The following is a 21,950-nucleotide window of genomic DNA, read 5'->3' on the forward strand; positions in this document are numbered from 1 at the left end:
GCACATCCAGTTCTGCTAAAAAAAACAGGGCAGCTACAAACAACTTATCACACAAAGAATATTGACAATACACCCGACTAATGTTGCTTTCTACAATTAAAACAATTAACCCAAACAGACTAACAACACTTCAAGAGATAATCTGGGTCAGCTTGTCATGTTAGTTGCATAGGTCTCGCAGTTTTTTTTTTTGTTTTTTTTTTTTCAGAATGACAAACTTCAGGTTGATTTTTTTTAATGGTTTTTATGGAGTTTGGCTTCTTGAAGTGACTCAAGGCTACGAGGGACACCGTAATGGAGGGCTCCAAATAATTTCGACCGTCCGGAGTTCTTTAACGTGCACAGACATTGAATTCTGCAACAGCTTTCGCTATGAAAACAAATTCAATATTTCTGTGTTGAGCTACCCCTTTTACCTGCTGCTTCTGAACAGCCTGACCTTAGTCCAACAAATGTACCTGTGAAAGGTGCGCTGGTTGTTGCGCTGCCGAAGTTGAAGCCAGCAGGTTTCGCTGCCGTGCTTGTCCCGAACAGCCCCCCAGTGGTAGTGGACCCGAGGGTGCCTGTAGCGCCAAAGGTAGGAGTGGTCCCGAAACCTGAGCTGCCAAAGCCAGGCGTAGTGCCCGTGCCAAAAGAGGGCGTTGTCTTGGAAGCACCGAACAAGCCACCTGTAGTCGTGCCCGATGTGTTGAACCCTCCTGAAATTGAACGGCAGACCTCAGTCTTCGTGAATGAGCACTGCTTCTACCCGCACCCCATTATGAATGCCACGAATGCTGGAGTTGGCACGAGCAACCCTGGCACCGGCATTTGGTTCTTTTCAATTCCTCAGCAGGTACGCAGTGCAACGTCAGCAAGTAATGCTTATGAACTTGGTTCTACATATGTCGTCATTACATTCAGAGACTGCGGCTAAGCTATGTAATAATTCTAAACTAGACCAGCCATAAAACCTAAAGTGGCACATCACACGAATGTGTGCCTGCAGTCTGCTTCTGAGCAATCAGGTTAAGAACAAATTCAGCACGCATTTGTCTCAAAGAACAACAATGACAGTAATCAAGCATTACAGTAAAAGATCGTTAATTAAAATTTCAAGAGACCGAAAAAAATGTTCAAACTATCCAAAAGTTAAAATTATCAAATCATCCTGAAAACACTTTCAAGAATTGCTGGTAGCAGGGTAAATTTATTTGGTAGAAAACTGGGCAATGGTTGCCTAATCTTAAAGTGAGAGCAGTGCACCAATGGCCGCTTTCTACATTTCCATTAATGCTTTATCGCTTGCACACTGTCGGGAGCATCGAAGCAGAGCTGCTCCAAAATCGTAAGGGCCTCCTGCATAAACCATGATGCGATGCGGTGGAGCTCCACCCCTACTGCATTGCACCCATCATAAACTGCACCACCGCGTGTGAAGAGGCTTCACCGCATGAAAAGTGAACAGCCAGTGACAAGCACGTAGTTTCGGAGCACTGAAAGAATGAAACCACATGGACACAAGCGAAGAAAAAGGTGCAGAAGCAGCGAGAAAAACAAATTGAGGGGGGAGGGCGAACTGTGACGTGCCAATCAGCATCCAAAACGGTGCTTAGCTGGGTTAGGGGGGGGATGAGGGGATTGGAGCAAACTTTATGTTTTGACTTTGATGAAATTTGGCAGACTAGCTTGAAACATCATCAGACAGCTACAAGGTTTCACAATCATATCTTCAGTAGTTTTTATTTTATCATTGTTTATATGTCGATCCCATGTTGCTTGCTCGTGGAGAGCCTAACGTAACAGCAAAATGGGTTATGGGTCTGTAAATGTTTTTAGTAGTTACAGTGAAAGCTCGTTAATTCAAACCTTGATCATTTGAATTTTCGGATAATTCGAACTACGCTGCTTGGTCCGGCAGAGCTCCATAGAGATCTGTATATAAAAAAGCCCGTCAGTTCGAAAGCGAGTCGGTTCCGCTACGGATAATTCGAACTATGTGCCGCCACGTCTGGGCGGCTTGGCACACAGCACATACCCAAAAAAAAGCACCTCCGCACAGTTAGAGGCTGCGCCTGTCCTAATGGGGACAGAAGATGGAACCAGATAAAACCGTGGAAGAGTGGGTAAAGCCTAAATGGTGCCATCAACGGCGGCGCGGCGGCCGGCGGCACCGGAGGGTAGGGGTTCGCGGCCGCCGTGGCGGCTGCCTACCCTCTTTTCCGCGCAGCCTCCGAAACTCGCAACTAAATACTTGTTATTTCGAGCCGCGTTAATTTAGAAGTACAGATAAGTACTGTCGGCGCAGTCCCAGCCAACGCCCATGAAAGGCTATGACTTCGAACGGGTGCTACAAATTACGTGCGAAAAACTTTTTTCTTTGCGAGTGTCGTTTATCCTTCCACCCATCAGTCACCAACCGAAGCACACGGTCAGCCGCTATCATTGCACGGGCTTTTAGCATGGTTCGCTGTAAAAGGCGTTTGCTGCTATCGCGCGTTCCAATGAATGAGTGGCAGTAGACGGCGTCCGTCTCAATCGCCCATGGCACGATAAGGCGAACATACTGAAAACGAGGCTTGCACAACTGGACAAGCGCTGGCACTCTGCCAAGTTTGTTTACTGTGATGTTATCGCTGGCAGCATCTTGACGCACTGACAAGAAATGAGTAGTGGACCCTGGCGGTGCGAAATGGAGGGAAGCATTAACAACCAACGCTTTTTTTCAAATTCTGAGGCAAAAATCGGGGGTAGGTGGGTTCATTATGTGAGTGGGTTCGTTACCCGAGTAAATACGGTACATATACCGTAATGCAAATGGTTCTTGTCAGTTTTTTCGAGGCCATTCGATAATTCGAACATCGGGTATTTCAAACTTTTTTCCCGGCCCCGTGAAGTTCCAATTAACGAGCTTTTATTGTATTAAGAACTATGGTCTAAATCAAGATTCTCTTAATTTATTCTTTAATTTCTCGGCTCTTTTTCTAAACGACATAGTATGCACCTTCTGTATGTTTATATTGTATCATGCTCCAATTATTGTGTAATAAAAAACGGCAAACCTAAACGGTAAATCTGAGACTGTCTAGACGTAAGGCACATTTCAGAAATTACAACAAAACAAACGGGATAAAAGTCCGTGCTCCCATTGCCGTGCTGTGCTTTCCACGAGCAAGGTGATAAGCTCAAACAAACTTTCGAGAAAACAAGCTTGAAAATTCTAAACTAGTACACACTGTCTATGTGTAGATGCTCACAAATATATTTATTTGGACCGTTTAGAGTTTATTTTCGGGTGAAATATTTCAGTACAACATAGGAAGAGTGCTGTAGATATCAAGAAGTGTACTTTTCAAAACTGACTTTTTTCGCGATTTTTGCGATCTGATCCCCAGAACCCCCCTTAAGTTGGCTGGCTGATGCTGGCAAATTGAGTTGCCGTCGCTGCAGGCAGGCGCGAAGCTCAAAAGCTAAACTGAAACTAAACGGTTAGACTGTTCTCAGATACGAAGTTATCTGTCTGTAGTCACACCTGCTGTCGCACGCACATAAGATGTGCACAAGTAACTATGCATCATGGATTTCAGGTTTTGAGTAGGGCTGTTTCGACGATGTCTTCCTGCGCTGGTCATAACTGGACGAAGCCACCCCTCAAGAGCCCATTCGAATTAACCAGTACGGGATGCGCAATAATGGAGTAATTACTCATTGTCAGCCATCCAAGCGCAGCGATACGGGTACGAAGGAAAGCTATACAGCTTACCCAGAAACTTTGCCGTTAAAAGAAAAATTCGTCCTGGTACATGGTTCGAACCCGGGACCACCGGTTCACCGGAGCAGTCGCTCTACCAACTGAGCTAACTGGGATGGCAAGCTTATGGTAGGGCAAGAGTGAATTGATCTATAACTCAAAGTGGGAACAGTGTTGGTCAAATGTTTAGGGAAATCCCCCAAGCATCCAAGTTAGCACTCAACCCCACAGATTACATGGGCGTTGGCTGGGACCGAGCTGGCAGTTCAAATTATCCAGAATTGTCAGGATTTTTTTTTTTTTTTTATACAGATCGAATTATCCAGATTAACTGCCAGCTCTGAGTGCCCGCATAGTTTCATGGTGCGCCTCGATTTACGAGTGGGGAGCAGCAGAGGACCCCCAATCGCCCCAATAAGTGCTCCTCGAACGAAGTTCATGTAGCAAAACACAGCTGCGACGAAGAATATCGCCTGTGGATAGGTAATGTTGCACAAGCTTCCATGTTAGCAAACACACTGCTTGGCATGTACACTGGGCTACATAACCAGAACTACGAGGGCTATTATTACAGAATTTAAATATGTCAGTACAGCTGAACCTCGCTACAACGAAAATGACGGAGCGTGTGAAAAATTTTGTTGAAGCGAAAACAGCCCAAAAACACTGTCAGGTTGGACAACATAGTCCCAAAACATCAATCATTTCCTAAGAAGTTGGTCAGCTTCTTCTGCTTCTTTTTGTTTTTGCCAGGAATGCCATGGTGTGACTTTCGCACTCGGTGAGCAGTTGCATCGCGACATCATCATCGTGAGCACCAATAATTATGCGGAGCACATCAAATGCTTCCATCACTTTTAGCGCAGATGGTGGTGCTAAATCCTCTGTGTCGCTGTCATCATCCGATGATGCGTCGCTGTGGCGAACGCCCTCAATTATGGCTTCATCACTCAGCTCCTCAGAAGAAAGGAACTTCCGCTTCCTAGACAAAGTCGCCATGCTCGTGTCGATTGCAGCGCACAAGCACGAGTGAAAAAACTATGGCAAATGCGCTGCTGCTGTTGCCACACTGCTGCATCCTTTGGTGACAGATTGGTTGCGGCTCTGGCTTAGAAGAAAACGGGAGCTTGCACCCACGCCTTGTCGCAAGGTAGCCAGCCCGATTGTCATCACCACCAAGCAGCGGCGGTCTTCATGTGCGTTTGAATGAGTGGAACGATTGGTTCCAGAAAAAGTTAAGTGAAACAAAGCAGTGTGGACCTACGGAAGTACACAAATTGGCGGCAATATGCTTGTTTTATTGTAAGATAGATTTTTAAACCCAGCTCCGCATAGTAGAAATTTCCTTGAAGCGGAAACGCGCCTCAAAAATGGTTCGTTGGGATGAGAAATTTGTTCCATTACTTTCTATGGCAAGCTGACAGGGAATTGGAAATATTTTGTTGAAGCGACGTTCGTTGTAGCGGGGTTCGACTGTAGTTTCAAGTCTCTTGGCTTGCCGGTGACAGCAGCTGCACCTTGCTGTTGCAGCTGCCGACTCCTCGGTGCTCAGACTATCCGGCTAGATATGCTGCCTCAGCCCTCAAAAGTATTGCACGCTGTGTGGAGTTGAGGTTGCTGAAATGCAGGCCGCAGTTATTTGTGAGAACTTTGTTGTTGGGATTGGGAACGGGATTCATCGTAACGCCGGTGCAAACAAATGAAGTGATGACAGCTAGAGGCCCTCAATGTCCAACCAGAAGTAGTTTTCAGTTCAGCTGCTGCTAGGCTGCACAGCTTGCCGACAGCAATCATGGAGTCCTCCTTTATGTCACATGAGCTATTTCATCATCAGAGAGTGCAGAATTTGAATCAAAGTGGCAGGATAAAAATTTTTCAACTTTGAATCAAAATCTCTTAGCAATAAATGCATCTTTCGCTACCGGCCAAGCAGCAACAAAGCGACAACATGCCGAACTATCAGATTTTGCTAATGAAAAAATTTGATAGAGTGGTCCTCAGTGTCCCTTTAATGGGGGTCAAATCAACGAGTTTGTACTGCAGTTGACTCCATGACGAAAGCTGTCTGGACCTTTTGACAGCACAGGCAAAACTAGCAACCAGGTTACTCACCAAAGCCCGAGGTGTTGGTGGCCCCAAAGGCTGGCGTTGTCGCTCCAAAGCTGAACGCTGGCTGCTTTGCACCAAACAGCGATGTTCCTGTGTTGGCCGTGCTGCCAAACCCAAAGGAGCCTGGTGCTGTAGTGGTGGTTGCGCCAAATGTTGGCCGCACGCCGAAAGCACTTGCCTGTAAATGAAAAGGACCATGATGACTTGCGTGATGTCACTGACTTGGCACTGTTTCTTTGTTCCTTTCAAAGCCACAACACTTGCCAGCATGGATTTAAGTGAAATTCTGACAGCACAACTCAATTAGTACTTTAGTTGTATACCCTAATGAGAAGTACAACACAATGGTAAGGAAGCGTAGGCTCCAAATACAATTATATTTGCAATTTGATTTGATTTGCATCACACTTTCACAATTTGAACTACCACATTTACTCGCATAATATGTGCAATTTTTTTCTTTAAGTTAAGGCTTCAAAAAAAGGGGTGCGCAAATTTAGGCAGAGATTTCGCGAACGTGTCTTAAAAAAACTATACGAAGGTGATATGTGTGATATATACTGTATACTGCCGCCCATACATCGACCCAAACTCCAAACCCCCCCTGGCCAAAAAAAGCTGACAAGACACGCTCCCGCCATGTCTCACGTTATCTAGTTCCCCGTGGGATGGCATGATGGCACGTGCACAGCTCAAAGCAGTTAACGCCCAATGATACAATTGCGAAACCAGCAGTCAGAGGCAAATGAAAATAAAAGGCGATAAAACGGCGCCCTTGCATTTGGCCCAGCTGCCTAGCAGCAAACTGAACAGGAAACGGTGACACCGGCACAGCAACCTTCAAACCCCAGCCTTGCGCGCACCTGAATGCATGCTGTTGGTCTGGCGGGATTGCGAGTACGGATAATGAATTCAGGATGCGCAAATTAAGCGAGGGTGGAAATTACTGGAATTACTGAAATGTTTCTAAAACATTAAGAAATTACTGATTACCTCCGACTTCGAACACTCGTGATTGAAAAAAGCAAGTTTTTGTGATGCTTGCAGAAAGCGCTTTCGGTTCTGGTGACCTACGGGTCCAATTGAAGAGCGTGGATGACCAGCAAACTTTTTGCCAAGTCGCTGAAGGCTTGCAACGAAAATGTGATAGGCCATGATCGCTACATCTGTGCCCATAGGCATGTACAGTGGGGTTGGGCAAGGAGGACCCCCCCCCCCCCCCCCCCCCCCTAACAAAGTTGGGGAATGGGGGTAAAAGTGTTGTACCATATTGTTCCCTGCTACCTAGAAGACATGAAAGCACGCTACAATGCACTTTGCACCTCCATTATGGACAGACTTGTGCACATCTCTGTCTGTCTGATATCTCTGGCTTGCTGCCATCGAACGCAATGTCGGTGCTTTAACCCTTGGGCAAGGAGCTAATCCATGTGGTGAAAGTTGGTTTTAGGAAACGTTTGATTGAATGGCTCCTGTGGAACCAGAGGACTGGAAGGGAGCCAAAAATGATCTCTTAGGCGTGGGTCAAGGAATAATAGGCGTGGGTCAAGGAGTCTACGCGTGGGTCAAGGAATAATGTCAAAAACAAAAATGTACAAATCTGCTTCCGATAGTCTGGTCTCTGCTTTCCCGGAGAAGACTGAGCAAATTTTTTGTCGGGAGAGCTCGACGAAGCCCTCGTGGGTCTTGGTGATTTGTGAAACCAATTGTTTGGATTTGCTGGTGCTATTTGTGATGCGGCAGCCATAGGCAACTTTGTCTCCGCGGACGACGACACTGAGACTACAAGAGAGCTTGTGGATGAAGACATCACTGCTGACATCACGGATAACCAGGACACCACTGATGCGAAATGTGACAAGGGCTTCAGAAAAACCTGTGCCCACGTGCTTTGACGTGCTCCGTGCACTCAGCATGGTTCGCTGTTATTGTGAGTCGATGGAAGGTTGCAGTCTGGTGTCCGGAAGCCATCGAAAGCATTGAAAAATGTGTCCTGTCCGAGGCAGTGAAGATGAAGAAACAAAAATTCACTGCTATTTCGCTCGGTGATCTGCACACTGTCAGCAGCTATCAAAGAAATACATTTTTTTCCATCTAAATATGTTTGTATGTTATTAAATTTACTGCTATTTTTATACTGAATCACACATTATATCGAACATGTGTTTTTTTTGCAAGTTCAATATATGCTGGTTCAACTGTACTTCTTTCGTCGGCAAACGAGGGCTGCAGGATGTGGGGAGACTCTCCACCCCTTTCAGCCCTAGCCTACCAACATTCAACAAAAGTTTATTAACGTGTATCGACTTATATCCAGTGTTTTCTTTTTTATGAGCACGGCCTGCGAGTTTGGCAGCAGTCTACTTTTATTCGGCGACCATTCATGCGTGGAAATTCGCGGTAATAAAAAAAATGGCCACTGTCATCGTAGCTGCTGCCATTGACATGTGCATTGTCAAGAAACTCCGTAGAGTACGTAAGTTAAGCATTTGCTGTCAAAAAGTCAGCTGTAACAAAGCCCTAACTAGCTTGCTGGTCACCTAATTGAATCCATTCTATCCAAATGCACACTGTAACTGAATACGCAATAAACGAAGTTCAATCAATAGCAAAGATAGGAACATCAATCCAACATGGCAGATTAATACACTGTACCTGAATATCCACTATAACCGGATGTTTTAATTAGACTATACTGTAGTAAAGAATTTAGCTAGTCCGAACAACTTTAGTGCGGGGGGGTTATACTGACAAAAAGACCCATAAACACACCTGTGTTGTGGTTCCGAATGTGCTCCCAAAGCCGGTGCCAAAAGCGGTAGATGGCTGCGTGGTGGCAGTTGTACTCCCAAAGAGACCTGTCCCAGTTGGTTGCCCAAATATAGACTGCAAGAAAGGCACTGTACAGTTAGTTACTCTGATGCAACATGCAGGAGTATTTTCAGAACAAAGAAAGAGAGCTCACAGTCAAAGTGGTGGGAATGGCTGTGAGCAGTTTGGAGCAGGCATTACTTTAGCATCATAAAAAAAAGGCACCCTTGTTCAAAAACAACCTCCCATATTTTGTAGCAGGAACGTAATGCTCCAGTGAATGCGTACGTTATATAATGCGTGCTATGTGGTCATTTCCTGAACACACAGCAGAGTTCACAACAACTCTATAAACCAGATGCTATATCTAAAAAATTAAAAGGGGAGAAATGCCATATGTCTATGAAAAAAAAAAAGCACTCTGTGTAAAACCTCATTTATACATTAAAACCTCGCTGATACAATAATTCTACGCCTTGCATAAAATCAATGCACTGACTGCGATCAAGAGCAGATGCAGTGCGGCCGCTGCATGCTCAAAGGTAAAAAAACTAAGTGCAGCCCCACGTGGCACATCACTGCATTGTGCTAAAATGTAGTCAACAGCTCGCTGTGAACACACCAGCGATCCTCTTGGTTTAGATCACTATGATAAGATACACTGCGCACATGGAAGCAGTTCGCTTGTGGAGGGTAGCAGAACAAAGTTGCGGGCCGCACATGCTGCCGTAGTTGTTTCGCGGTGACCGCTCCGATAGTTTTATACAGTAGTCAGTTACAATCTAGAAAATACATATCTCAGGCCACAAAGGACCAAAAAAATGCGCACAACAGAAACATCGGCATCGAAGCCAGCCGACGCAATTGCACCACATACAGCGCAGCCTGAGAGCTAGGGGACCTAACTGCACGGTTTCGTTTTTGCGACTTCGGTTTGTGACAGTGTCTGGGCCCATCGTGGGGCCTGAAGTCCGGTGAAACCGATATGCAAAGACTAAGCCTGCTACATGTCATGGTAAATGCTGCGTTTTGGGCGGCACTCCCAAACCAGCACTCTGTCTTCTATAGATACAGGCCAACTTCAACCTATCTTCAGTGTCCCTGCAAGTCGACACTGCATGGCGTTTCGTTCAGTACATCAAACAGGACGTGAACAGCAGTTTCTACTACCAAGCATAAACAGCTGAAACGTGTCGATCAAGTCCAGCATGCCATACCTTCTGCTGTTGCTGGCCAAATACTGAAGTGCCGGTGGTTCCAAAGCCAGTGCTGGTTCCAAATGCAGATGTAGATGCTGGTGTTGCAATGCCAAAACCAGTTGGTTTACCAAAAACATTCTGGCTCTGTGTCGTCGTCTGTCCAAACAGTGAACCGCCAGTAGGTGCAAACCCACCTGAAAGAGGCAAACACTCAGAAAATAACATACCAAGGATAGCTGCTGGTAAACTAATTTAAACAAGGTGAAAATTACAAGAAACAAAGCAAAGGGTGAATGTTAACCAATACACTTCCAGGAATAAAGAAAAGAAAAACATGAGAAGATTCAGCAAAAAAAAAATTCAAACTACTGGTCCAATGTTTCCATGTATTGTATTTACTCTCGTAATGAACCCACTTTTCACTTTTGTCGCTGAAAGTTTACTTTTTTTAAGCGTTCGCTCTTCTTGGCGCATTCCTCAGTTTAGCGCAGTCTGCAGCGCAAACCCAGGCAGTGCGCCAAGATGCCGCCTGCCGATAACGTCACGGCATGTTTGTCTTTTGACGAGAGCACTGGCGAAGGTGGTGCACTTGGCAAACTTGGCAGAGCGCCAAGACCATGCGCACCCTTGATAGGAGCACCGGCGGCGGTGGCTTGCTGGGTTCACTGCTCCACACCTGGCTGTGCCAGTGTAGGCTTAGAAAGCCGGCCAGCGCTCGAGCATCAGAGCAGTCCATAACAGTTTAAACCACCTATATGCTACAAAATATCCTCTACACTGAAATGCTACAGAGAAAGCAGGACCTTCAGAACCCCCCCCCCCAAGTGATTTGGTGAGTTCGAGATAAGGAGTGGAAATGCCTAACCCTCTCACACCATAGTGACCGTCCTGTTAGCTTAACCTTGCACCTGACCTTCAGGGCTGGTGCTCAGCATGTTTGCTTCATCTCAACGTGACTGGCCACCACCATTGACAATCACAAAATTGCTGGATTGTGTCGTGATGCAGCAAACACCTTTCAAAGCAAACAATGCTAAACACCAGCAACACGAACGCAGCTGACCATGTGCTCCTGTTGATGATGGATGGATGAAAGGGCGGGCCAGCGGACTGTCCCCAAAAAAATCTGTAGAACCTTTTCTTTCTCCTCGTGTAATGAACCCTACCCCAAACTGATGTCAACTTTTATGGAAAAAAAAAGTGGGCTCATTATTCAAGTAAATACAGTAGTCCCTTCTATGCAGTAGATATTTCAACAAAAAGACAAAGCAGAACGTGAAAATAAAAAGTAACTTGCGGGGTTTAACGATATGGGTTATGATGGACACCGTAGTTTAGGGCTCTGGATTAATTTAGACAGCCTGGGATTATTTAATGTGCGCTGACACTGCACAGCACGCGGGTGGCTTTTGCATTTTGCCTCTATCGAACCGTGGATGCCACGACCAGCACTGCACCCCGATCCTCCGGGTCAGTATCTGAGCACCCTAACTACTGGGCCACCATGGTGGAAAGAAAGCAGAACACCAAGCATACTTGATTCAAGAAAACACAATGCAACCATGAATGGCTAAGGACTTGACAAACGCTTAACAGTTGATGCTGGAAAAAGAAAAAACAAGTGCAGCACTCACATACCTGACGCTGAGGTAAAATGTGCATCAAACAAGACACTATAGTTCAAATTTGCGGAAAAAGACTAGAGCAAGTGATCCCTTCACCATGATATTGAACTGGGCTAATTGCTCCGTACTTCAAAAAGGTCAGCACAACTACATCGGTACAGAAGAATGAATCACTTCCCGCCAGTGTCATGATAAATGTTTCCTTCCTTTGTCTTAATGTCGTTATGCTACCTTTTCGAAGTGATACCTCGTCGTGGCAGTTATAGCCCATACTGTCACAAAAAGAACAGGACTAATGCATATTATCATCACAAGCATCCCATCTTCACAAGAAATACCACCAACGTATTTTTAACCAAGAACTAAACACAGCTGGAAAGACTGTGTCCATGCACTTCCGCACATCCTTTTTCCCTTAAAGTAACCAATTTGATAAGGTGTCTAAGACTTAAAGTTGCTGCTCACACCTGTGAAGCTATACAGAAGCAACACAGCAGTCCTGCTGACACTGCCAATGCAGTGATGAGGTAATGAAATGCCAACTTGCAAAAAATGTCAGCTCTCAACCAAAAAAAAAAAACACTCAACGTAGAAAATTTGCAATTTAGGGAAGTTCTTGGCTGAAAGTACTTTGTCGGGTTTCAACTGTCATCCCAAACTTAAATGAGCATAAAATATGTCTGAAGCTATGACACAGTCCTAGCCAGACAGGAAGCCCAGATCATTATCCAGTTCAATAACGCACTAGGAGCACTGCAGAAATTCTAGCAACCATACAAAATTAGTGACAGCAACAACAGTCTTCCAATGTGTCACTTACCTGTGGTGGATGTGCCGAAGAGAGGCTTATTTTGTGTGGCCCCAAAGTTGAAGGCTGACTGTTGAGTGGCCGGAGTGCTGAAGATGGAACTTGGCTGGCTGGTGGCGCCAAAGCCCACCAGGCCTGCTTGGCCTCCTCCCTTTCGATTCGCTGCATAGTCTTCGAGGCGTAGTTCCTGTCACAGGTGCACAGGGCCGGGTGTTGGTCAGTGGCTCACCAATAAACACTGCAGTTTACTCTAAATTTTCTGTAGTACTAGCAACACAGAAAACAGATGCTAAAGGCACTTACTGTTCCAAACTAGGCTCCTAGAGAACTAAAAATTAGGGGTGTGCAAATAGTGATTTTTTGGTTTCAAGCTTATTCGAACAAGTTCGAAGAAAATATTTTGAATACTTCTTGAACACGAAAAAAGGCCGAACGGCACAATAAGCCTTTTTAACATCGTGGTTTTCTAACACACAAGTCCACTGCATGAAAAAAGAGGAGAGTGCATTGCAGTTTTGTGAAACAACCCATTGAAGCTGTGTCAACATTCTGCAAAAATTGCCATCGGTAATTAGGCTGTCAACCTACACGAGATGTCAATGTATTTGCGGGATGTGAGACCTATGTGTGGGGTCTCTGACTGCTGCTCTTAACTGCAATTGCATTGTTGCGCAGCTGTTGCTTTTAAGTGGTGACTCCATAAACACCGGCATCGCCCTAAGTCGGGCGTCGGAAAGGGGCACCCATTTGTATGTCTCATGCTAGTTCCTCTCCATGCTTGTGCTGTCGAGCTTGGTTAGCAAATTTTACGCAGAAAAAAGCAGCTGTGGCAGCTGCAGACTGCTCAGACTCATCCTGCAAAAGCATGGGTGCAGACTTCAGCAGGTACAGATCGAGGCGGCACACTTGCACCTGCTCGCGTCTGCTCCTGCGAACAAGCATACACCGCATACGCCTAGAAAGCATCCAAGGAGTTGGGGCCCTAGTTGCGCGAAACGAAAAAACACAAAGCCATTGAGGCGAATACTTCAATATTTTGAATACCAAACATTCGGATTTAATCGAATATCAAATACAGTAAAACCTAGTTAATTCAGACCCTTAATTGGGTAATTTTGATAATTCGGACAGCAGCCGTAGTCCCGGCGATCCCCCATGTAAGACTATGGCATTGGAAGCTTGTTGATTCGGATGCTCTGGGAATGGCATCAGTTAATTTGGATGGGCTCCCGAAGCAGCGCCATGTAGAGGCATGACCTGCTTGACAAGCTATCGACCAACATTCGTCCCCGGGCCTGAACTACATATTGGATTGTTTCCCATCCCTCTTTGTCGTATATGCACAATGGCAGGCATGTTGACGATCAGCAGACTACCGGTAATAGGTCGATCGAGAGACAGCCTGGCGACATTATTTACATTTCAGTGCTTCGGGCCAGCCTGCGGCAACGGCAGCTATCCACCACGCATAGCAGCTGCAAATAATTTTGAACACAAAGACTACACGTCGGTAATCTGTTGTTTTTTGAAGGCACGTCACTCGCTTTCGTCCCGAGTGGTAGTTCCGCTCTTCCAGCGCGCCGAAACTCTGCACTCGTCACGTGCTGTTTGTGCGACTAAGCCTATTGATGCTTGACGCCTCATGCGAGCAAGCTCTAGCGCTACCATATCGCACACTGAAAGGGGACACAAAGACCCTTATCATTATGAAGCAATTCTGTTTCCAACAATGCCGATAGTGTGCACAGATTAAAGCACTTCACAAAACTGCAAAAAAATCGGAGTCTCGTAGTATTCTTCTTAAAAGGATAGGACATTTGCCCAGGTTCTCACAAAATATATTTGCCTTCAAGCAAATGGTTTTTGGCAGTTTTGCAAGGCCATTCCATAGTAGGCATTAGGATAATTTGCACTTATTTTCATTCCCTTCAAGCCCAAACTAACGATGTTTTACTGAATATTAGAAAATACTAAATACTCGCACATCTCTACTAAGACAGAAAGATGCAGCTTATTAACTGCATATAGATATCTGACAAAAATTTTTTTCTTAGCATCATTTATTTTGTGATATCTACATTTTGAACTAAGTAAATAGCCTTTCATAAGTCTTACTTTTTGTTTGATTCAATCCTATACAACAGTCCTAGATGATAGTAATGCACTTCACTTAAGCAAGAATCCCTATTTTATTTTAAAATTATCAACTTTTGGCTCATTCAAACAATGTGGAATCAGCAACAATGCGCAAACCCCATTTTTTTCTTTATTAATGCCTAAAGACATCAGGTGTTCATGGTTTATGGGGGTTTAACGTCCCAAAGCGACTCAGGCTATGAGGGACGCCATGCAGAGGGCTCCGGAAATTTCGACCACCTGGGGTTCTTTAACAGTGAACTGACATCGCACAGTACACAAGCCTTTAAAATTTCGCCTCCATCGAAATTCGCCCGCTGCGGCCGGGATCGAACCCGTGTCCTTCGGGTCAGCAGCCGAGCGCTATAACCACTGAACCACTGCGGCGGCTTAATGACATCAGGCGTAATGGCAATGGTACAGAGATAAAAAAACCTAGACCAGTGGACTTCACCTTACAGAGCAGTTTCTTAGCCTTGAAGACATTACAAAGCATGCCTTACAGTTCAGTTGCAGTAGCAAATGCAGAGTTCAAGCATAGGCCCCTTTAACCTTTAAGAGTTATTTCATGTCCGTGACAGGCAAATTAAATGCAAATGCTAATCACACCCTCCAACTGTATGAAAAATCATTCCATGTCTTCTCGCTCTCTCTCTCTAGTTTCAGTTTTTCTTTTATTGTTCCTGCTCTCGGCCTATTCCACATGATCAGTACATGTGAGGGGAGTGTGGCCTCTTTCAAGTAAAAGCAGTTCATGTTTGTCGGCCCAGAGAACCCATCGGCCAGACTATCCACTGATTCTCTTTGTCAGGACAACTCGGACATGAGAGAAAAATCTAAAAGCCACTGCAGTACCTCTAAACTCTTGTTTTCATATTCCTTCATGCAAGTAATGCACTGATGTGATGTGCTGATGGTGCTTGAGACGCCATTCTTCATCATTGTGTCGGTGCCTGTCGGTGGCTTGAACTTAATTGTGGTTCCAGTGGTGACGGAACTTGCTCCAAATGCTGCAAAAGCAAAAACAGCAGACGCACACACACAAAAAAAAACATCATTTCAGTGGCTCCTCTGTTGCTTTTCTGAGCTAAGTAAGGTACAGGCAAAGAGCAGTCAAAATGGAATAAAATAAGAGACACTGTTTAAAGAGACTCCTGTAGATTAAGTAACTATAATATTGAGTTTAAACTCGCTCCAAGATTTCAGGCTCAACAAATGTGAGCTTTAAAGTCCATGCATATTGCAAGTAGTTTTTCAATGTTCAAGTTATTTACTAACTGTCCCCCCTCCCACCCCCCACCCTATGTAATACCCTGTGAAGGGTCCTTAAGGGATCAATAAATGATGATGATGATGATGATGATGAACTGTTTATGCGAACACGTGAGAATTTGTGACTTATTTGTGTGAAATGTGAGAAGGAGACATTTCAGAGTCCAGTCTTCGGACAATATTAATTTCAAATTCAAGCAAGGACATGGCTCTTTGAGATGAAAAATAATGAAAAGAAATCGTTTTTTTTTAATTAATTACATTTTCAAAAGCTACAGCTAATATTCCTTTAATTCCCCAGGTTTCCAATCTCATGGATCAGTATTTTGGCCGCAGGATCAATTTATAACATCACTGTGAGCTGAATTCCACGCAAAAGCAATGATTTTTGACTTCTTGCTAATTTGTGGTAGCGATATCTCGGCCTTCAAGGCAGGTAGAACCATAATTTTTATTGTGGCATGTAGCTAAGAGTACAAAGTACACTAAAGATTTTGGAATTTATGCTTTAAAATTTTTGTAGTTCTGCTCTAGATCAGACAATAGGGTACCCACATTTGGAACAGCGAACATTGAATTGCTCTAGCATCACTAATATATGTTACATCAAAAACGGACTAACATTGTATTCCTTATGCTTTCTAGTACCTAGCCATATGTCAATATCAATTTCCGTAGTGCAGTTATTTTTTCATTGTTTCTGCAAATTATGAAACATTAGTTTCATTTATTTTTGTAACCAATTGGCCCATTAAAAACAATATTTGAAATCAGTGCAAGGAACTAAATAAGCATAGATAATTTCATTAAGTTTGGTCAAAAATTAAAAAAGAGATAGCTGAAAGAGCCATGTCCCTCTTAAAACTAATATTCATAGAAGGTGTGTTTTTCTTAGTTCTAATGCCTGCCTTTAATGCAGATCTCTCTCTCTCTCACTCACACAGAGAGAGAGAGAGAGAGAGAGAGAGAGATTGCCATAGACTTCCTAATTGTTCTTAGTCACCAGCTCTGCTAAATCATACCAATGCTTGTCTTTCTTTTTTCACTTCTTTTATTAACGTTACTTTCACAAGAAAATCAAGGCCACTTGCGCTCAGGGGCAGCAGTCACCTCCTCTGCCCTCACTCTAATTAAACCTGCCAATGTAATGGGTATGATAACATTTTTAACTAGCGTGCACTGTAAAGCATCTGCATATACTTGAAGATATTAAGTGCTTCAAAATAAATATTAATGCTATAAAAGACCCAAAAATGCATGGGGACGCCGCTTCTTTCAGTTCACTAGATGTTGCCGATCTGTAACTGGCTCTGCGCTACAAGAAATGTCCGAGGTGCTTTGGCAGCATGCCAAACAGTCAAGTTCCCCTCTCGGCCTCATACATCCAGCGCAAATAGGAGTGAGTATTTTACCTGAAGTGCCGAACAGTGAAGTTCCAGCGGCTGGTGTCTGACCAAAGAGGCCTGTACTCTGTGGTTGGCCAAACAGGCTAGTGCCTGCAGCCGGTGTGGTTGACGAAAACGAGCCAAATTGCGGCCTGGCTTGTCCGAAGGACGAAGACGGCGTCCCGAAGATGCCCGTACTAGCCGCGGGCTGCTGGGTCATTGTGCCAAACATAGATGTGCTGGTCGCTGGTGCCCCAAAGCCTGCAATGACAGTCCCTGAGCACTTTATCATGGAAATAAACGCACATTCCACATTTTAATAATAATAATAATAATAATAATAATTGGTTTTGGGGGAAAGGAAATGGAGCAGTATCTGTCTCATATATTGTTGGACACCTGAACCGCGCCGTAAGGGAAGGGATAAAGGAGGGAATGAAAGAAGAAAGGAAGAATGAGGTCACGTAGTGGAGGACTCCGGAATAATTTCGACCACCTGGGGACCTTTAACGTGCACTGACATCGCACAGCACACGGGCGCCTTAGCGTTTTTCCTCCATAAAAACGCAGCCGCCGCGGTCGGGTTCGAACCCGGGAACTCCGGATCAGTAGCCGAGCGCCCTAACCACTGAGCCACCGTGGCGGGTCCACATTTTGGCAGATTTCATTTCTGGGGCCTGTAGTGACCTGTTGGTAGCGTGCAGGTAATTTGCTATCAACTAAAATGTTTCAAATTTGCTATAGTTTTTGAAACAACTAGAAGCCAGTGGTTACCACATCTACTCACATATCAGTTGATGCATCATACAAGTTGACCCCCGAACTTCGGGGACTGGATATCTTGAATTTTGTATAGGCTGAGTAACAAAAGCTCTGAACCCCAAACGTGCAATCAAGGCAACTGCCACAGAGTGTCACCTTTGCAGTTGTAGCAGCGTCATGAAAAACTTGTAACAGGAGACTATGCACCTGTGTTTCAAGCAAGAAAATGCTTGGTTCAAAGAGCAAACGAGGGCAAACACAAGACAGAAATGTCTTCATTACTTCCTATAAAAATTTGGCAGATAACATCGAAGTCCATAGTGTCACCAATGAGAAATATTAATGACAGCAATCCTCCACGAGTTCAGAGAGAAAGGAACCCTTATCAAAGAGTTCTGCCATCGAGGGAGGTCTTCCCAGAACGGAAGTAGTGTGCTGGCTGCGATATCATGCAAGCAGCGAAGCTTCCGAAAAGAACAGGCAGCCCTACAGTGGAATCTCGGTACGATAACAGCTGATAACTATTTCACGATAACAGCTGATAACTATTTCAGCATGATACTTATTAATGAAATTCCCTATAATCCACTTCATACATAGCAGGCAATGCTGCTGAGGCTGCGGAAGCAGTGTCCAAAAAACCAAATTATTCCGCCAGGTATCATTCATTCTGCTCGAAGCATTGGTAAGCGCTTGGACGAAAACAAAGAGCAGTACAAAACAAAGTGTTAGCATTGAAAATAATGGTCGAAGCTATGCAACACTGAGCGTTCGGGCCCTCTGGTTATAATTTTCACCGAGTGTGAATTAGTTTTTAGACTTGAATGCAGCAAAAGCGATTTGCCCTACCAGCCACATATCATACCACCACATGTAATTCTCAATTCTCGAAGTCTTGATGAGTGGCAGGACTAAAATGCGGCAAAAGGTAAAACGAAGTACAGGAGGTCACCAGTCACGGCAGTTAAGATTTGTCGCAACAAAAATTGGCCTATGTTCACTTTGTGCTTATGACCAACTAATTTTTGGGTGCGGACTCAGTTCGCACAGACAGGTGTGCTAGCTATGGCAGCACTGACTGGTATATATGAAACGGAGTATAGCTGGAGTGCATTACATACATTGTGCGGAATTGCGGGTGTTCGAAACTCATTCCCGTGCCACTACGGATCATACAAACACGCGAGACACGACTGCACCCCCGAGCACTCAGTGCTTCCAGCACGTCGTCAACACAATTCCCAGTTGCGTGGTATGCACTGTGAGCAGTGAGCAGTGGCACGTGGCCCACACACTGCTGACGCTGCGATCACCAGTCATGTGGCACGCACTGTAAGAAGAAAATGGTGGCGCGCGGCCCGCACATCAGCGACGCCGGGAGTGAGAGGCGGCACATAGCCCTTGCATTGCCTACACCATCGATGTGGCTCTCGCCAGTCACACGGTATGCACCATGGGCAGCAAGCAGTGGCCACGTGGCAGTAAATAAATCATCTGTGAAAAGATCTCCACGATTCCATTTCCCGTGCTTCTGAAAATTATTTTTGCTCTTTTTAGATGACACATTTCAGATGATACAAAATTTTTTGCAGCCCTGTGAGATTAATATTGTCGAGAATCTACTGTATATTTGCAAGGAAATATGGTACTTATGAGGTAGTTAAATCTGGATGTAACGAACATCGATATAGCGAATTCCTCTATATTACGAAGTTTCTCAATTCCTCAACGCCGCCCCCATTGAAGTCGGGGGGCAACAGCGAGGGGAGACCGAGAGAGAGAACATGCGGGAAGAAGCACGTGCCTTCGCGGTCGGTCTACGGCGGCGGTGTGGCTCAGCGCGTTCTCCTCTAGCGTAGCCCGGGTGCCCCCCCCTCACCCCGCTCATAGCAGCGTTGCGCAAGCTGCGGTGGAGGTGGCGGCGGCTCCTGCCGCAGCCGCACTATCAGCGTGATCGCTAAACGTTTCTCCATGTTTATGACTCCGAGTAACGCTGTTTGTACACATTTTCAAGGCGATGTCATGTATATTTTTTATTTTGGTTTCCATTCTGCAGTGTCCTTTCGGGTCTGCTCGCGAAAACTGCCTGTAACGAAAACCTGGATGTAACAAGAAATCCGACTTTTTTCAATTTTGTTATAACCAGGTTTAACTGTATTGTGGAAAACAAATCAATGTTTATGCTGAGCTCTAAGATATATCATCCTCTCATAAATGATTATCATTGGTGTGCATGAGATATACATCAGTCGTGCTGGCAGAGGCCACTCTTGAGAGGTTATTACAAAGCAGGTTACCCAACTGTTGCATGCAGTGAAATGTCTAAAAGAAAAATGAGCTGGAAAAATTTTCTGATAATACTCGCCCACCACCAACATCAGCTTTTAGTAACTTTTAGTAATTTTATAATTTTTCGTGGCCCACAAAGTGCACAACTGAACAGAAATAGTGACATGACAACTAGCCTTAATCCTTACCAAAGCCAGGTGTGGTGGAGGCTGTAGGCTGGCCAAATGTTGTGCCTGTGCCTCCAAACAGGCTTCCAGGCTGCTGGGTGGTGCTCCCAAAGAGGCTGCCACTTGTGCTTGGGGCTGAGGTGGCACCAAATGCAGAGGTCCCAAAAGCACTACCAGCTGCACCACACAAAAGCACAGAACAAGATTACCTGCACGTTTAGCACATATTGTAGTTCTCTGCAAGCGCGCAGAGTGTGTAATGTAGCTGATCTCCCCTGATTCAAACCTTTAGATAAGTAGTGTATATTTACTTCAAAAATTAGAAATCTCATTTGTACAAAACTAAAAAAAATACAAAACTTAAGATGAAATTACATTTCCCCAAAGCAGATGACAGAGAAAGGTGCAACACTCACTCTCTGATGGTTGCTTTTAGCCATCAATTTTAAATAGTTTCATCTCTGTTTTGGAGATGTAATGCTTATGCATCATGGAACTTTTTTCCAACTGTATGCCTTTGCTTTTTGCATTCAGTTTCTCACCACAGGGGAGTTTTGCACACTTTGTGAGAGATCACAAGGTTAGAGGTCACGCAAGCAAGTAATGGCTTTGGAATGAATCCAGTTATGCAGTGGCTATGGCTTGAAGTGAGTTGGCGACAGCTTGTCACTTCTAAGGAATCAACACTTCAGCTTTGCTCTGCATTTTCGAACATATTGTGATGAAGAAGGCGAAGCTGGCAGTGGCGTGGGATGGAGCGCTGGTGCTAGGCCGACGACCATTAATTCATCCTGTAACAATCTGTCATCTCATCTCAGTCATCGGCTTGCTGCCATGTAACATTTGGTGAGAGGTGCTGGAGAATCATCGGCATTCTGGTCCTGGAGCTTCAGCATCCTGCGTCAGCCATGGTCGTGGGCTGTGAGTTCTCGGCCTGCATCGCACGGCCATGCCCCAACCTTTCAGACCTGAAATGACCTCTCCACTCACCCCGACCTCGCCACTCACCCCAGCCCCGTCCCCCGCCCTGACCAGAAGACACGATGAAATGGCGACATTGCCGTGACCACAGCCTACGATCCGACCTACCCGAGACGCTGCCCACATGTTAAGACACCACTCCCCTGCCCAGGCCGTTCGGCGCGCCCTGGGGCCTTGGCCGTCGGCTTCTGGCAATCGTGGACTCTTTCTCTCATCTCTCTCATCGTGGCAGGCAGCACTTCACCACCTTGGCATTTCTGCTTTGCCTTTGCTGCAGCCCATCACCATTTCGCGCGTCCCTTCGTCAGTGCCTTCTTCTATTTATGATCGGGACAATCCCTCGGTGGCCCCGGGTAATATGACGAAGAAGATGAAGCTGGTAGTGGCGCAGGACGGAGTGCTCGCGCTAGCCCCGTGGCCATTAAATCATCTCATTGCCATCAGTCATCTCGTCTCATTTTTCGGCTGGCTGCCATGTAATAATTTTTAAATGTGCCAAAGCTGACCATCTACAGCCATGGACAGCTCAAGAATACAGCAGCAAATGCCCCTCAAAGGAAGGCTTTCATCCAATGGTGTGAACTGATTGCTATGACGTCGCCATTAATCCCTTTGCATCTGCTAGTGTGACACTGCATAGGGCTGGCTGGTGCGAAGGTATTAACCCTTTCCTTAC

At 45.2% G+C, this 21,950-nt stretch overlaps 1 protein-coding gene across 6 annotated transcripts in view; it reads right to left on the reverse strand.

Annotated features, from left to right (window-relative positions):
• Nup98-96 (nuclear pore complex protein Nup98-96) overlaps positions 1–21,950 on the reverse strand; it is an 85,296-nt gene that overhangs the window by 58,752 nt on the left and 4,594 nt on the right. For all 6 annotated transcript variants that reach the window (XM_077662994.1, XM_077662993.1, XM_077662996.1 and 3 more), the window contains exons 3-10: positions 20,315–20,470; positions 17,103–17,336; positions 15,274–15,428; positions 12,295–12,469; positions 9,868–10,043; positions 8,612–8,725; positions 5,843–6,017; positions 459–698 (exon numbers count right to left, since the gene is read on the reverse strand). In XM_077662994.1, coding sequence (XP_077519120.1) covers positions 459–698; positions 5,843–6,017; positions 8,612–8,725; positions 9,868–10,043; positions 12,295–12,469; positions 15,274–15,428; positions 17,103–17,336; positions 20,315–20,470 — 1,425 coding nt within the window. The remainder of the gene's footprint in view (positions 1–458; positions 699–5,842; positions 6,018–8,611; positions 8,726–9,867; positions 10,044–12,294; positions 12,470–15,273; positions 15,429–17,102; positions 17,337–20,314; positions 20,471–21,950) is intronic.

The sequence above is a fragment of the Amblyomma americanum genome, chromosome 4 (genome assembly GCF_052857255.1).
Source record: "Amblyomma americanum isolate KBUSLIRL-KWMA chromosome 4, ASM5285725v1, whole genome shotgun sequence".
NCBI lineage: Eukaryota > Metazoa > Arthropoda > Arachnida > Ixodida > Ixodidae > Amblyomma > Amblyomma americanum.